This window comes from Aquarana catesbeiana, linkage group LG02, assembly GCF_042186555.1.
Source record: "Aquarana catesbeiana isolate 2022-GZ linkage group LG02, ASM4218655v1, whole genome shotgun sequence".
Classification (NCBI taxonomy): domain Eukaryota; kingdom Metazoa; phylum Chordata; class Amphibia; order Anura; family Ranidae; genus Aquarana; species Aquarana catesbeiana.
This window is the reverse complement of record NC_133325.1, coordinates 451,744,899-451,761,425: the sequence shown is the minus strand read 5'-3', so window position 1 is coordinate 451,761,425 and position 16,527 is coordinate 451,744,899. Positions and strand designations below refer to the sequence as shown.

General features: G+C 42.4%; 1 protein-coding gene across 1 annotated transcript in view; it reads left to right on the top strand.

The window, feature by feature from the left end:
- Positions 1-16,527, top strand: part of KIAA0319L (KIAA0319 like) — a 163,062-nt gene that overhangs the window by 93,356 nt on the left and 53,179 nt on the right. Inside the window, exons 12-15 of the mRNA XM_073615590.1 lie at positions 67-190; positions 279-411; positions 1,409-1,557; positions 9,038-9,189. Coding sequence (XP_073471691.1) covers positions 67-190; positions 279-411; positions 1,409-1,557; positions 9,038-9,189 — 558 coding nt within the window. The remainder of the gene's footprint in view (positions 1-66; positions 191-278; positions 412-1,408; positions 1,558-9,037; positions 9,190-16,527) is intronic.

The following is a 16,527-nucleotide window of genomic DNA, read 5'->3' as shown; positions in this document are numbered from 1 at the left end:
AGCCATTGTGTCTTATATTTATTGGTATTGAATAATAATTGTATCTGCTTTTCTCTAACTTTGCAGGGAGTCAGAACAGCAACTCTTCAGCTGTCAGCTCTTCAAGAAGGAGATTATACCTTTCAGCTTACAGTGACAGACTCTGCAGGTCAGCAGTCTACCAGTGAGGTGACAGTGATTGTTCAGCCTGGTAAGAATGCTATTATATACAAAAAACACTAAGGTGAAATTATATAAATTATTACTTTTCTTCTCTAATACCAGTTTTACTTTGACAGAAAATAACAAGCCTCCTCAGGCCGATGCTGGCCCGGACAAAGAGCTTACTCTTCCAATAGACAGTACAATTCTTGATGGAAGCCGCAGCACTGATGATCAGAAGATTGACTCTTATCTCTGGGAAAAAACAAAGTTTGTATTTTGCCTATATATGATAAAAACTAGGACAGGTGTATGCAGAGCACAGCACTGGAATTTAAGTGAGCCTGACCAGATCCAACAGGTGCCTAAAATAATAAAAGTTTTCACAAATGTCAGAACCTCACTAGGCAGTAGGGCACTGACATTTATGCTTGACCACAGAAGACCTAATCTGATACCCAGTATGAAGTCTAAAATATATCAAATTCAACAACAAATATGTATTATATTGCAGCTTACCAATCCAGATGTGGAAGATGACTTCATTAAAGCAGAATTTTACCCATAACAACTTGATAAAAAAAATAATGTTCTTTAGCAAGGAACATACATTCCACATTCATATTTATGCTACCAAAATGAGTGTGTGCTGTAAATTGCCTCCAGCATTGCTCCTGTTTGTTCTTGCTGGAGGCTGCCATTTTGCTGAAGCCCAGAGCCCCTAAGCAGTAAATCATAAAGCAGGACTAAATCCATCGATTTAACAGTTTCAAAAAACTGTTACATTCCTGGAATTCCAGGACTGCTAACTGTGACATTGGTTGTGCTCTCAACCAAACTGTTAAACCATCAAATGGCTGGTGTCAAAGCTGATCACATGTGCAGCACTGTGGCAGTTGCAGATCAAACAGAAGCAGCTTCCTTGGCTGTAAAGGATAGGAGGGATCAATAGATTGACTTCAGTACAGCCAGCCTGCCCATAGATGGATCCAAATTCCTCCAGTTTTTGCTGATCCATCTATGGCCAGCTTTACAATATCCACATTGCAGCAAACTTGAAGTTTCCAGACTGAAATAGTTTTCAGATAATTGAGTCTTTCTTGATATTTAATATCAATAGTGTTATCAATAGTGTTATTAATGGTTGAACTCCTGAACTGCATGCAAGTGTTCCTTTTTTTAACCTACAGTACGTATACAATATTTAACTGTAGCAATCTTGAGATTTGTGTACCAGAATGTAGTAAACTCATTTGTTTATTTTCAGGGGACCGGAAGGTGTGAAAATTGAAAACAACAATAGCAGCATTGCTACAGTTACTGGTCTACAAGGTGGAAAATATGAGTTTACACTGACTGTTAAAGATGACCGCGGCTTGCAGGATCAGGCAACTGTTAGTGTAATTGTGACAGAGGGTGAGTGTTTACTGATCACAGAATGACTCATATATTTAAAGTGATTGTAAAGTCTCGGGGTTTTTTTTCCTATAAAAGAAACAAACATGTTATACTTACCTCCTCTGTTACAGTGGATTTGCACAGAGCAGCCTTGATCTTCCTCTTCTGTGCTCCTGGCCCCTCCCTCCTGTTGAGTGCCCCCACAGCAAGCAGTTTGCTATGGGGGCACCCGAGCCGAGTCACAGCTTCCTGTGCCCATTCAGACACCGAGCCCCGGCCTGGCCCCGCTCCCTCTCTCTCCTAATTGGCTGTCTGCCTTTGCCTTTGATTGACATCAGCGGGAGCCAATGGCGTCACTGCTGTGTCTCAGTCAATCAGGTAGAGTGTCTCAGATGGCCAAGGCGCATCGATAGGGAGAGAGATGGGACGCAGGTAAGTATAAGGGGCTACTGGAGGGCGGCTTCTGCAAACATAGAATGCGTTAAGATAAAAAACCTTCTGCCTTTACAACCCCTTTAAATTTGAATACAAGGTGTGGCATTTATGTTATGGTGAACATCTGGAATCAAAGATGGATTGTTTTTATTTTTAGCAAAAGAGATGTCAAAACATTGAGTTCATGTTCTGTGGTGACACCTTAACCTAAGAGAGAGATGATCCTGTCTATTTAGTAGGAACGGAAAGTAGAGCGAGTTTGCCTTGCCTAACCTCACCTCTTGGGTCAAACAAGTGATTTGATGATTGGAGGTAATTTAGTTGACCACAGTCCCATCCTATTCCTTGACTTCAACTATTTGCTAATCTCACTGCTGTTTATTATTAACTATATTACTCCTATCCCTATACAGCTCAGAGGATGTGTTTTATAATAAGTCATAGTGTTCTCATGAGATAAATTTGTCATGTACTGGATTGTTTGGATGATGGTTTGTGAAGCAGATGGCTTTATGACAATCTAGACAACAGCTACCATTTACCCTGGCCTATGCAACTATCTACTTATGAAAATCTTGCGCTGTCTTTCTGCTTTAGGCAAACAATGTTCAGTTTTTGACTTCTGGTAAAATGATTTGTGCCCATTTACCTGATGGTTATAAGTGTTGTAATTGTTCTTTTTTTGGACTATTATCTTTAGCAATTTATCTCTGTTAGCTTTTTATTTCTAGTCTCCCAGACTTAAACATTTTAGAACCAGTTGTTCAATTCTTAGAGCAATCTCTGTGCACCTTTAACCAAAGTAAAATCTAATCCCCTAAGAAAGCCATAGATGATGATTTGAATCTCAGTCGGTTCAGTAGAGACCGGCCGAGGTCAAACCATCTATGGGCAGGCTGAATGTACCCAAGTTAATCCCTCGATCAGCTTGGGTACAACCAGCATGTCAGATTTTTGGCATGCAATTATTGCCAGCAGGTATAGCCACTAGCAATGATCACTGTGATCACTGTGGACGGCTTCCCTGAGCCCCACCAGGAGAACACAATAGCTTCAAGGGAGCGAGTCCACCATCAACACTGTGTTGATGGGGGAATCAAGCAACTTCCTTTCCTGCAACCTGTGGTTGCAGGAAAGAAAATTGCACCATCTATAGCCTGCCTTATCACAGTAGACATAAGAAGCAGTGACTTTCTGATGGGAGAAGGTTTTCTTAACAATATTGTTACGTGTTGCATAGTGACTCTAAGACTGCCTGACTTGATGCAAAGTGAGCAAAGTGCTCCAGGTTTTTGGAGTTGATTTGCTATAATGTGCTTTCCAGTACCCAGTGGCAGTGAAAGTACTTATATATTTTTACATGCAGTAAAAGAACTGAAGATAGATCTCTTCACAATGCCTATAGCCACCAAGGTGAATGAGGGGTTGTTTTAAAGCTGAACTACGATACAAATTTATGGTTGCTCATGCAGTGGGACTGCGGGTTTATGCTGGTATTTATTATTATTATTATTATTATTATTATACAGGATTTATATAGCGCCAACAGTTTATGCAGCGCTTTAAACTTGAGGGTAGACAGTAAAAATACAATACACTTTAATACAGTAGGAATCAGAGGGCCCTGCTCCTTTAGAGCTTACAATCTAAGAGGGAAGGTCAAGAGATACAAGAGGTAATAACTGTGGGTGATATGCTGATTGAGAAGATAAATGTACAGTTGTTAGGTGGGGGCCAGATAGGCTTCTCTGAAGAGATGAGTTTTCAGGGATTGTCTGAACATGGATAAAGTAGGAGAAAATCGGACGGATTGGGGTAGAGCATTCCAGAGGATGGGAGGTATTTGTCTACATTTATCCCTTGCTCCTTCAGATTTCCATCCAGTTGTAGAACCAGTCCCCACAAGCCGCTTCTCTTGTCTTCTCTGCTCTGTCAGTCGCAGGCTCTCGGACCTCCTCATGTAAAATGCAGGACTGCTCTGCATTTGTAAGTACCGTATTTATCGGCGTATAACACGCGTCGGCGTATAACACGCACCCCAATTTAAGAGGGAATTTTAAGGAAAAAAAACTTTTAGGAGGGAAGTTGAAGGGGAAAAAAACTTACATTTAAATGCCCATCATTGCAGCCTTCTCAGTGCAGCCTTGCCCCAGTGCAGCCATGTCAGTGCAGCCATGTCAGTGCAGCCATGTCAGTGCAGCCTTCCCCAGTGTCCAGTGCAGCCTTGCCCCAGTGCAGCCTTGCCCCAGTCCAGCCTTGCCTTGCAGCTCGCTGAGCTTCAAAATCGCCGACCGCGATTTGAAAATGGCGCCGCCGGCGCCGAAATACACAGAGCCGGTCCTCGGCTCTTCTCGGCGGCTCTCGTTCACTTTCGGCTCCACTCGGGATGGGCGTGACGGTGAGCGGAGCTATCCGAACCTAGCCGAGTACACTAGGTTCGGGCGGCGCTCGAGTGAAGCCGAAAGTGGCCGAGAAGAGCCGAGGACCGGCACTGTGTATTTCGGCACCGGCGGCGCCATTTTCAAATCGCGGTCGGCGATTTTTTTACATCTGACAGCTTAGGATCGCAGGGGATCGGCGTATAACACGCACCCGCGATTTTCCCCTCATTTTAACGTTATACGCCGATAAATACGGTAAGTATGCTAAGGGCCCACCCACAACCCAGAGCATCAGAGAGGAGAAGCTTTGTGGCTGCTGAAGAAACTAGGGATAAGGCTGCATTCACACCTGAGCGTATCGGTTTCAGGCAGAAAGTCGCGCGATTTTTGCTGCGATTTTATACAGGTCAAAAGGCCACCAATATAGAAAGCAGAAAACGCCTGTAATCTGCCAAAAAAGAAGCTCCTGTACTTTTTTGAGTCAAGGGTGTTTTGCTTCAGACAACAGAACACTCAGATGTGAAAAGGGGCTATTTAAATGAATCGCATTTGTCTTGTTCGGTTTTTTTAGAACTGAGGCTTACAGCAGAAAAACGCCCAAAAACGCGTAGGTGTGAACAGAGCCTTAAGTAAAAATTATAATTTCAACCTTTCAATACAAGGGATCCCCACTGCAAGGGTAACTTTATTTTACATTGAGTTCAGCTTTAAAGTACCTCTAGTTCAGAATATGTACATACTTAGTGTGCATAGTCTTGGCACAGGTTCACTTTCACTTTATTTCATGTTTTTGCTTTTTGTTTTGTTTTTTTATATATATTTAAGATATCCTCTTACAGGGCAGGCTTTTTGATTTGTGAATGGAGACTTTATTAAGAATTAAAGACATTTAAGGAGAACATTTAGATTTTTTTCTTTTCTTTTTCGTTTGCTTTAGAGCATTGCTCTCCAAACTACAGCCTGTGGGGCCAGATGCAGCCCTTTGCCTTGATCTGGCCCTTGAGGCACTATTCCTCCCACTGACACCAACTATGGGACATAATTTCTTCCACTAACACCAATAATCTGGCACTATTCCTCCCCCTAATACCAAAAATGGAGCATTGGTTACTCCCACTAGGCACAGTCCGGCCCCCCTAAGTCTGAACGACAGTAACTGGCCCTTTGTTTAGAAAGTTTGGAGACCCCTGCTTTAGAGGTTGATTTGTGTGATCATATTTAATTTGCATTGTAACTTTCTCCCCAGGTATCTTGCTTAGATGGTGAGGTAGTTGCATTAAAATAAATTTGACTTCTGATTGGTTCATAATAGTACCGGTGAAGACTTCTCGGTGCTAATATAAAGGATTCATGGATGCAAATATCTGACCTTAGGCTCAATTCACAAAGCTTTAACCCCTTGGTGGCCAGTTGCTTTTAGTGCTTAGATGTCCAGACCACATTTAGAAGTGTGCTATGCACCAGTTAACTTACCAAGAACTTTGCAACTAATTTACCTACCTTAATAATTTTTACATTGTTTTGTACAAACAGATAATGTTTTTATTTGCTGCATGTTGAATTATGAAATTACAATGGACTCAGCTGAACAGAATTGTCACTTTTTAAATGTAAAATGCATTTCTGCATTGTTACCTAAACACATTCTTTGTACAATTATTATACTGAAATAATACATTGTTATATTTTGCATGATCCATGTAATCAAAATGAGCTACCTGCAAAAACTTTTTCATGTTAATATATTTCCAGTTACAATACCCAGTCACATTCTGCTCGGTAAAAAAAAGAAAATGCCGAAATTCCTATAAAACTCGACCAGTCCAAGAATAGCAAGTTGCCCCAGGCTGTTAGGAGACCTTGGTGTGCTAAACATAGACAAATATTACTGACAGCACAAATAGCCCCTCTAGTCTCCCTAAATATGACTCAAGAACTACCCCTGTGCGCTTAGTTAGATATTGTCTGTTGCTCCTCCATTCCATATAACCTGATAACTTGTGGATTTCTTTCACATGATCTCACTATATCAAGTCTAACCTTGTACTCCAGAAGACTATGGCATATGGTAAAATACTGTAGTAATCTTATTTTTCTGCACACATTGGCCCCTTGTTCCCCCATCCCTCAGGTTATGAAAACCTGCAGGCCTTTGGCTTATGGGCCAACACAGACCTCAAATATTTATAATTCCTTCTTACTCTTACTGGCCTTAAACCAGTGGTTCTCAACCTGGGGGTCGAATGACGATTTGCCAGGGGTCACTAAATCCTGGGCTGTTCCTGAAGCCCACGCTGCTCTCCCAGCCTTTTAGTGGCTGCCCAGCAGGGCTGTCCCTGGAGCCCGTGGCCGCCCACTCAGTTCACGGCATGGCTGGGGGGCAGAGACTAGAGGTCAGCTGATTGGTGAGGAATGTGAAGTGGGAGGGGCTGGCGGAGACCCTATCTCCTGATTTCGGCATAGGTGTCACTACTACAAGACACCACAAAGTCAGAGACACAGTGAGTGTCTACCTGTGATTAGAGTTGCCGTTAAAACTCCCAACTACAATTTGCAGATCAGCAGATGACCTTGATCAAGAGCACTTAAGTTGGCTGATCAGAACTCCCCCCAGCACTGCCACTCATCCCATTCCCCCACCGCCCCACCAAGGAGTAAGAGAAGGAATAAAAATAGAGAATACATGGAAGGGAGCGGAAAAGAGGGGGAGGAACAAAGAAAAAAGGGAGAGGAAAGAATAAGAGAAACAACAAGAAAGATGGTTAGAGAGAGGGATGGGGGAAAAAAAAACAAGAAATTAGGATAGAGAGAGATAAAAGGAGAACAAAGAGAAAGAGTGGTACATCCTAAAATGTACCATAAGGGGTTTTAATACTGTACGAGTGGAAGGGACTCAGGGAGAGCTAAATGTCCATGGGTTAGGGGCGCAAATTACTTGTCTTGCCTTGTCTTGCCTTGTCTTGTCGTGCCTTGGGTGCTGACAACCCACGCTACGAAAATAATTTTACTGTTAGGGGACCCCACAACTTGGGAAATTTTATAAAGGGGTCACGGCACTAGAAAGATTGAGAACCACTGCCTTAAACCCTAATGGGTCTTACCTCCCTTAGAGATATTTCAGTATTGCCAAAATAAGCACTACATGAACTTCGCTGTAGAGAATAAAGATACATTCCTCCTGGTTCTGTACAAGTTTGAGGGCTATTGCGTCAATGACCCACGTTCCTCTGGCTCCAATACCCTCCCTCTGTAAAAAGAAAGGAAAGGTCTGGTGTCACCAGTGACACACCTCCATCCCTAAAATATGCAACAAAACAGAAAACTCGCCCTGGGACTTTAAATGAGGTGGGCACCACTAAGCCAATAAAAGTAACAACAGTAAATACAGTATATATTTATTCCAGTAAAAGTGGTACATGCATTAATATCATGAATAGAAGCCAATTCATACAGGATACATGTAAGTAAGTAGAGTAAAAAGATGGTACATATATGTGTAAACAATCACATAAAATACAGGCATCAGGTGTACCTAACGCGTTTCCCTCCCTCCCTCTGTAAAGTGCTCAATACCCACAGTAACTCCAAACTCCTATACAGTAAAACCTTGGATTGAGAGTAACTCGGTTTGAGAGCATTTTGCAAGACAAGCTAAATTTTTTAAGAAATTTTGACTTGATATACAAGTAGCGTCATGTCAAAACTGAGTATAAAAGAGAAGAGAGGTGCCTCTGAGTGTAGAAATATGGTTACATTTGATTTGAAGTTGTCCACATAGACCATCCTCTTCACCGCCATCGATGTCATCCCTTCCATGATGTACTCCACTCCTCGCTTTCAGATCGCTCTACTGCAGGTTAGTCTTACCGGTCATGATTGCAGGCTGACAGCGGTGGTAGCCGGCAGTGTGGAGGATGGTCTATGTGGACAGCTTTACCCCGGATGCCTGCATACTTACTTAGATGTACCTATTTTAATCATCAACCATGTAAGTTGCTAACTGTTGTACCTTCATTAAATGTAACCATATTGCTACACTTAGAGGCGCCTCTCTTCTTTTTTTATACTCTGTAGTTCCTGATGGATTTTGCTTCTATTCCCCTTGTGGAGGCTGCCATTTGTGGATGGACATTTTATGGTTACACAATCTATCACATTGCTATAATCTTTTTATATAGACTATAAATTGAAGGACTTATGAATAAATGGTTGTGGAACGAATCATCTAAGATTCCATTATTTCTTTCGGGGAAATTCACTTTGATACAAGAGTGCTTTGAGTTACAAGCCTGTTTCTGGAACAAATTATGCTCGCAATCCAAGGTATTACTGTATATGCTAAATAGAAAACTAAGGTAGTGGAAAGCATAGTCTGCTTCACCTAAAAGCTTGGCCAACATTTTGCCATTGAAAAATAGATAAAAGATAGAGTTCAGACAGTACACATATAAATTACCAAATACACTTTCATTGCTTTTTAAGGAACGAAGTGACCAAGGCAGTATATTAGGACTCTAGATATGAACTTACAACATACAGTATGTACAATGCACGGTTAGTCTGGAATTTCTAACCCTTTTTTAGGTAAGCAGAATCAATTCTCACATGAAGGGTGTCATCCTGGAAGATTCCTGGTAAAGTATTTAATTGTAAGTCTTATATGATATTTCTTCTAAATACAGAAATGAACAAGCCACCTGTGGCAAAGATTGCAGGAAATGTGGTTATTACTCTTCCAACTAACACAGCAGAGCTGGATGGCTCCAAGTCTTCAGACGATAAAGGAATTGTTACCTACCAGTGGGAGAGAGATGAGACTAGCCCAGCAGCTGGGGTAAGTAGAGCCAGTGGATAAATAGCTTCTCTAATATTTATAAGAATGGTGTCCTACAAACTGTTGAATTAAGTATGTTTTTTTTATGTGAAAGCACTACTGAACACTAATAACAGAGGAACATTTTCTATTGCAAACGTAAATGCTATCCTGCTAAAACTGCCATCAGTGACAGGAACTGTTTTATAATAAAAAGTCTTTATAGGCTTCATGAGATTATGGAGCACAAAAAGTTCCCATACTCCTATACAAACCTCTTTTTCTGTAAAAAAAAAATACTCTTTAAATTACAGAATGGCAGATTATTAACCACTTGACCTCCGGAAGGTTTTACCCCTTTCATGGCCAGGACATTTTTTGTAATTCAGCACTGCGCTACTTTAACTGGCAACCCCCTCCCATCCAAAGACCACTTTTTTGAAAAGTATATATAGCCCCCCCCCTTCCGGCCCAGGCCAATTTGCAGCATTCAGCGCTACATTCTTTTGGTGGTATTTGATCACCCAACATTATATTGTACACCAATTAAAAAAAAAATATTTTTTTTTTTTACAAAAAGGCAATGTCTTTTTGTTTGCATTCGTAGCAGAGGCGCTGCATCTTACTCAGGCCGCCACTGAAGTAACACCCTCTCTATTGAGAAGGAGAGCGTCCCCAGTCAGCTTCTGCAGGTGATTCCTCCCCCTCCCTCTGCTCGCTGACACTGCATAATGTGAGCACTCACACAACCACGGCCGCCCGATCTGCTCCTTCCCCTGCATCCTCATTGGCAGGGAGAAGAGCGAGTTGCAGGAAGGACTCCACCAGGACTCACAGTTACTGAGAAAACAGACTGATTTCTCCCTTCCTTAGGACAGGAGAACCAGCCTGTAAATTCCAAGAGATGCCAGACCAGCGCTGTCAATAGCAGGGGCAGGAGAGCAAGAGGAGGCTGGGGAACCCCACAGTGGCTAACACCAGCACCCGGTGGCAAGACAACCTTTGCAACCCTGATAGTTCTCCCACTGCTTTGGACCCTTATATTTTCTTGGTATGCTGGTGACATATATCTCTTGTTTTCTGCCATCCTGGGGGACCCCAATACAGTAGGAAGGGAGCTCACTGCAGAACATGTGAAAGGGCCCGTAGTAAAGGGCCCCAGGATTTTTGCATTTTATAGTTGCCCCCCTACTTTTGTCCCTGTCCCCCCATGTGCCCCCCTAAATATGAAAGCTGGAGACGCCACTGGCACTGGGCACTGATGGGTGACACTGATGGGTGGCACTGATGGGCACTGATAGGCAGCACTGATGAGGAGGCACTGGCAGGCATTACTGATGGGCACTGATTGGCATCCCTGGTGGGCTCTAGTGGGCATCCTGGGTGGGTCTGCACTGATAATCAATGCGCTGATTATTAGCGCAGACCCCCCCTGCCAGGAGAGCAGCCGATCAGCTCTCCTCTACCCACGCCTTTTCAGCGCGAATAGAGGAAAAGTCGATAAACAGCACTTCCTGGTTACGATGTGACCAACTGTGATTGGACACAGCTGATCACACTGTAAAGAGCCAACGTCATAGGCTCTTTACCTAGATCGGAGATGCGGTGTGTCAGGCTTGTGTCAGGCCGTGCAAAAGGCTTATTTTTTCACTTTTTTACATACTGTTAACAGTGCAGTACAGCGTCATCATATGACTGGTGTGGTGGTGATCAGGGATACTGACTGGTGAGAATATGCAAAAAAAATAAATTAATAAATACACAGCTAAGTATGCAAGAGCCTGCCTGCATTACAGGTTTAGGGCTCTTTCACACGGGCTTGTCCTTGTATGGACTCCGCTTTGCTCAGCAGGGATCGATTCGCTGAGCAGACGGATGACCGGTCCGTCTCAGCTCACTGTGCGGAGATGGACCTGTCAAAGCCCTGCTGTCCTCTATGGAGATCGGACAAAAACGGACCGCCTGTCCATTTTCATCCGATCCGATTCTCCAGACTGATAGAAAATAGGGTTTCCCTCCTTCTTGATTACACGGACAGGATCAGATCAGATATTGGCGGATGTCAGCGGACATGTCACCACTGACATCCGCCACTCCATAGGGCTGAATGGAGCGTCTGATCAGGCGGACCTGATCAGAAAGCCCATGTAAAAGGGTCCTTATTGTATGAATTTGGTAGGACTTAAAATAGATTTATTAAATCTAAAGTTTACAGTACAAAGATTGTAGGGTCATATTATAATGTGTATAGTAAGCTTTAGACTTATTTCTATTAATTCTAAAAAAAAAAAAAAAAGATGCAGGTCTGATGAGTATGTTCCCTGAGGGGAGAAACTAGTATCGGTGCAACCTTAATAGGAGGGGTTATATAGAGGGGGGGGACTTCCTGTCTTTTGGGTGTGCCAGTGTCCATTCACTTATAGGTGGCGTATAACCCAGATAGTAATTACTATAGCTGCTCTGTGTCCCGTGATGTACGATAAAGAAATCATCTTTGTTGTAAACATGAAAGTGAAATGAAAAATCCAATGATAAATGTCTATGAAAAGTTGTGCAAGTGGTGGACTCACCAGTGCACTGTTTGTACCCGATTTTGTTAGACACTGAAGATTTTTGTTCAACGAAAAGAAGAAACTTTTTCAGCTGTTCATTTCTTTGTTCTTCCCTCTCCATCCTGCATTTGGCAAGATGTACTGAGTGGTGGATGCGTGGCCCCCGTAACTCAAGAATGAGTACTCTGCTTTCCTCACCCACGCAGTCATGGACCGCTCTCTCATTCGTGCATAATGCTGAGCTGTGTGAGAGTGAGTGAACTGCGCATGCTTGGGTAGGGATAGAAGCCAAGTGCTTTTCGTGAGTTTCCAGAGCCATGTGTGTACAGCCAAATGCAGGATGGAGAGGGGATGGAAATGAAATGAGTAGATTAACTGCTACTGGACCGCCCCACACACATTTACTGCAGCAGGGTGGCCCGGCTGTGCAAAATCAAGTACCGATACTAGTATCGGTATCGGTGCCGATACCGAGTATTTTCACAAGTATCGGTACTCGTGCAAACGCACCGATACCTGAAACCGATACTTTCAGGCTCGGTTCTTTGAGCTGTCAGTGGGGATGAACAAATGTTCCTCTGTTTAACCCCTTATTAACCCTTAATTTACTCTAATCTGCCTTAATTAACTCCCTATTCTCCTCCATTTAATTATTATTTTCCTGCTTTTTTTTTGTTCACGTCTATTTTATAAACGATAAACAATTAAAACTTTTTTTTTTTTTTTTGCTTTGTTAGTGAATATTTTCACACATATATATTAACATATACTTACAAATTTAAAAAGCGCAAAATTAAAAACAAAATCAATTTGTAAATGACTTTTCAATGCTTTGTACCATTGCTGACAGCTGAAGTGTAAACAAAACAGTTGCGGTAGGTATCGGTAATTGGTATCGGCGAGTTTTAAAAAAAAAAGTATTGGTACTACTACTCATTGTAAAAAAAATGGTATCGGTGCATCCCTACCTCCTATACAGGAAGTATCTCAGTTTTTTCACCAGTGTCTGTAAGGTGGTGGTCACTGATGTGATACATGTGCTCTTGGAGCATACTTGGAGGTCTGGACGGGTCTATTAAGAATCCTCTTCAATCGGATCCATTTGAAAAAGCTGTCAGCCAAAAAGGATGGTACCCAAGCCTAATTGGAAGGAGAGAAGATTCCTCGAGGTTTGCCTGTAATGCAGCCTTACAGCTCTGAACCCTGCGTAATGGAACCCTGTGCAGTGTTTGTTCTGACCAAGGTGCTTTCCTGCAGGGTGCTATACAGGTCCAGGGGAGTGGACCCCAGATTAAGGGGGGACCCAGACTCTGAAGGTCTTTCATGACAAAGCTTGCCGTGATGGGTGAAGATTGGACTCTTGTTATGTTCAGAGTCCTGCAGCAGGAATGGTAAGTCTGCATTTGTTTGCAGTTTCTCTTTTTAAAAAAAAAAAAGAGAGTTCTGTTCTCTCGGTGGCCACTGGGAGCAGTGTGCTGTTTAATCATGCTATGTACTCTTACCAATGTGGGCTGTTGTTTCTCCTCCAGCCACTAGAGGGCGCAGGCTCGCTTAGTATGGCCTATTTTTATATAGGCAGGAAGGGCAGCCAAGCCATGTGGCAACAGGTTCAGTAGGCCTCTGGAGACATAGCAGCAGCCCATGGACACTAACAAAGTGTGAGTACTTACTATGGCAGAACAGTGTGACAGACAAGTCATGATTATATGCTGCATATTTACTGCTTATGCGGGGGGACTGTACAACTGTAAGTTGATATACCCCTGGATGGTTATCAGTTAAATTTAATGTGTTGTTGACTGCTCTGTAGGCAGGTGCAGCGTAGTATACATGCTTGCAAACTTGTTGCTTAAATGCATGTTTAACCACTTCCCACCCGGCCACTGCACATACACAGCCGGGTGGGCGCTCTCTTATTCTGAGTGGACGTTCAGGAATGTCCGTTCAGCAGTGGCGCGATCACGATGCGCTTGTGTCACCCGGACACAGTGCATCTCTGATCAGCAGGAGGGCTCTGTGATTGGCCCTCCTGATCACATGACGGCCGTGTCCAATAACGGCCGTCATGTGATGTAAACAGAGAGCCGGTTGCTAGGCAATCGGCTCTCCTCTCACACAGAAGTTGTCGGTGAGGAGAGGAGAGCAGATTGCTGGAAATCAGTGAGTATGAGCTGTTTTTTACAGATTTTTACTCACTGATCACCAGTGTAAAACACAAATGTAAAACACACATGTACACAAATGTAAAACACACATGTAAACAATGTAAAACACACATGTCCCCAAAACACAGGTCCCCAAACACATGTTCCCACATAGTAAAAACACCTGTCCCCCACAGATTTAACAGTAAAATCACATGTCCCAATGATTATCTGCACACACATGTCTGTGATCACCTGCGCACGTCTGTACATGATCATCTGCGTACATGTCCGTGATCACACGAACCAATTATTATACATTTTTTTTACCAAAGACATGTAGCAGAATACATGTTGGCTTAAATTTCTGACAAAATTTGATTTATTGGATTTCTTTTAAAATAGAAAGAAAAACATATTGTTTTTTTTTCAAATTTCCATTATTTTTTCGCTTATATCACAAAAATAAAAAACGGAGAAAGCTCTATTTGTGCGAACAAAATGATAAAAACTCTCATTTGGGTACAGCGTAGCATGACCATGCAATTGTCATTGAAAGTGCGAAAGCGCTGAAAGCTGAAAATTGGTCTGGGAAGGAAGGGGGTGAAAGTGCCCAGTATTGAGGTGGTTAAATATACACGTTTGGAAAAACATGAGCATAGGTGCATTTTAAGGAGTGGTATCTCCATTATAATGCATATGTGCTTGGCTAAATCCTGCAGGTCTAGTATGGGGCCAACTGCAGTTAAATAGGTGCTTGCTTGCAAACTAGCTGAAACACACAGTTGCTGGAACGCACAGTTGCTGAAACGCACGGTTGCTGAAGAAAAATGTTTTTACATATTCGCATAAATATACATGGTTATACATGTTTGCATAAAGATACATGATCATGGTTGCACAAGGATGCATGGTTGCACAAAGATGCATGTTCATGTTTGCATAAAGATACATGATCATTGTTGCACAGAATGCATGGTTGCACAAGGATGCATGGTTGCACAAAGATGCATGGTTATTTATGTTGCATAAATATACGTGGTTATACATGATTGCATAAAGATACATGGTTACATAAAGATGCATGTTTGGACATGTTTGTATAAATAGACATGGTTATTCATGATCGCATAAAGATATGTGATCACATAAAGATGCATGTTTAGACAGGTTTGCTTGGATATACATGGTTATACATGATCGCATAAAGATACATGGCTGCATAAAGATGCACGTTTAGACATGTTTGCTTGGATATACATGGTTATACATGATCGCATAAAGATACATGGCTGCATAAAGATGCACGTTTAGACATGTTTGCTTGGATATACATGGTTATACATGATCGCATAAAGATACATGGTTGCATAAAGATGCATGTTTAGACATGTTTGTGTAGATATACTTGGTTTTACATAGTCGCATAAAGATACTTGATCAAATAAAGATACTTGATCGCATAAACATTTGCTTAAAAATACATGGTTATACATGATCGCATAAGGATACATGGTCGCATAAAGATACTTGATTGCATAAAGATACTTGATCGCATAAGGATACATGGTTGCATAAAGATGCATGTTTGTACATGTCTGCATAGATAGGTGTTGCCTAATGTTGCATAAACACGTTTCATGAAAGCATGCTTGCTTATTGCAAAAATGCTTGTTTCCACGGGCACATGTTGCATGAATGCATGTGTACAACGAATGCTTTCATATTTTGTCTAAATGCATAGTTGCATAAGCACATGCTTCCATAAACGCATGCTTCCATAGATGCATGTTGCTTAAACACATGCTGGCATGTTTTCATTTGTACTGCACATTAAGATGTATACATACGTACTTGTTTTCCTGGGACTACATACATATGTGCTTATTTGCATAGGACTACATGCATATGGGCTATTTTGCCTGGGTGCTTGTTTGCCTGGGGGTACATGCGTGTGTGCTTATTGACCTTGTACTGCATACATAAATGCATGAATGGCAAGAATACTTGTATTACCTGCATGTTTGCATACCTAAGGGGTTGCATAGAGGTAAACCAACATTGTTTTAGGCCTGCATCCTTGGATTACTGTATATTAGGTAGGATAATATAGGTGCTGCATTATTTACCTGTTATACCAGTTAAATAATTCCAGAAAAGAGAGGCAGCTGGGGGGAAGCAGGGGCACCGCTCTCAGGTTCAGGGTTCTGGCGGTGTCCACATCTCACGATGGACAGTGGTTTCGGGTGCATCTGAGCCACTGTGGTGTTTGGCATTGCAGTGTTTCCTGGCGCATTAATTTTTCGCCAGGCTGCGGCCGCATCACCTTGATCATGCCTGATCTCGGTTGATCGAAGCCCAAGCAGCATCAAGCCTGGTTAGTATATAGATGGGAGACTACCCGGGGCTACCAGATGCTGTAGGCTTTCCCCACCTGGGTGAGGGAGGCATCTGAGGCTGCTGGGTTTTGAGAGTATTTCAGGCCAGAAAATCTTAGGGCAGTCTGAGGTGTTTTGTTCCATCTTTAGCCAGCAGAAACCTGGTAGGTTAAGTGTACCTCTTGGGACTGTCTGGGTCGTCAATCTTTTGCCTTGCATTTGCTCTTTGAGCAGAAGTTATGGGCTCATTATTTTGAGACAATTAAATGGTAGCAGTTCCAAAGC